Source organism: Penaeus monodon, chromosome 21 (assembly GCF_015228065.2).
Source record: "Penaeus monodon isolate SGIC_2016 chromosome 21, NSTDA_Pmon_1, whole genome shotgun sequence".
NCBI lineage: Eukaryota > Metazoa > Arthropoda > Malacostraca > Decapoda > Penaeidae > Penaeus > Penaeus monodon.
In genome coordinates, this window is record NC_051406.1 from 36,763,655 (window position 1) to 36,763,952 (window position 298).

At 40.3% G+C, this 298-nt stretch overlaps 1 protein-coding gene across 1 annotated transcript in view; it reads right to left on the reverse strand.

Annotated features, from left to right (window-relative positions):
* LOC119586444 (cadherin-87A-like) overlaps positions 1-298 on the reverse strand; it is a 12,418-nt gene that overhangs the window by 5,643 nt on the left and 6,477 nt on the right. Inside the window, exon 10 of the mRNA XM_037935172.1 lies at positions 64-161. Coding sequence (XP_037791100.1) covers positions 64-161 — 98 coding nt within the window. The remainder of the gene's footprint in view (positions 1-63; positions 162-298) is intronic.

The following is a 298-nucleotide window of genomic DNA, read 5'->3' on the forward strand; positions in this document are numbered from 1 at the left end:
CATTACTCTCGTTCTCTTCGATCTATTGTCCTGTCTATTTTCAGAAAAGGAGCCGTTCCTTACTTGAATGGCTCATCAGTCGACGCCGTTCCATCCGTGTCAATCCAGGTGAATTCCCCGAGGCCGTAGGTAATGGTTTCGTTCAGGTCGACGTCGGTGGCCTGTAAGAACGACCTTTAGCATCAAGGGTCAAGAACGTAATCATGGGATATATTTTTTGGAAAAAATATATACTTAGGAATATGTGAGAGTGCTTTTTAGTTAATGTAAAACTTAATGATTTCAGTCTAAAAAAAAA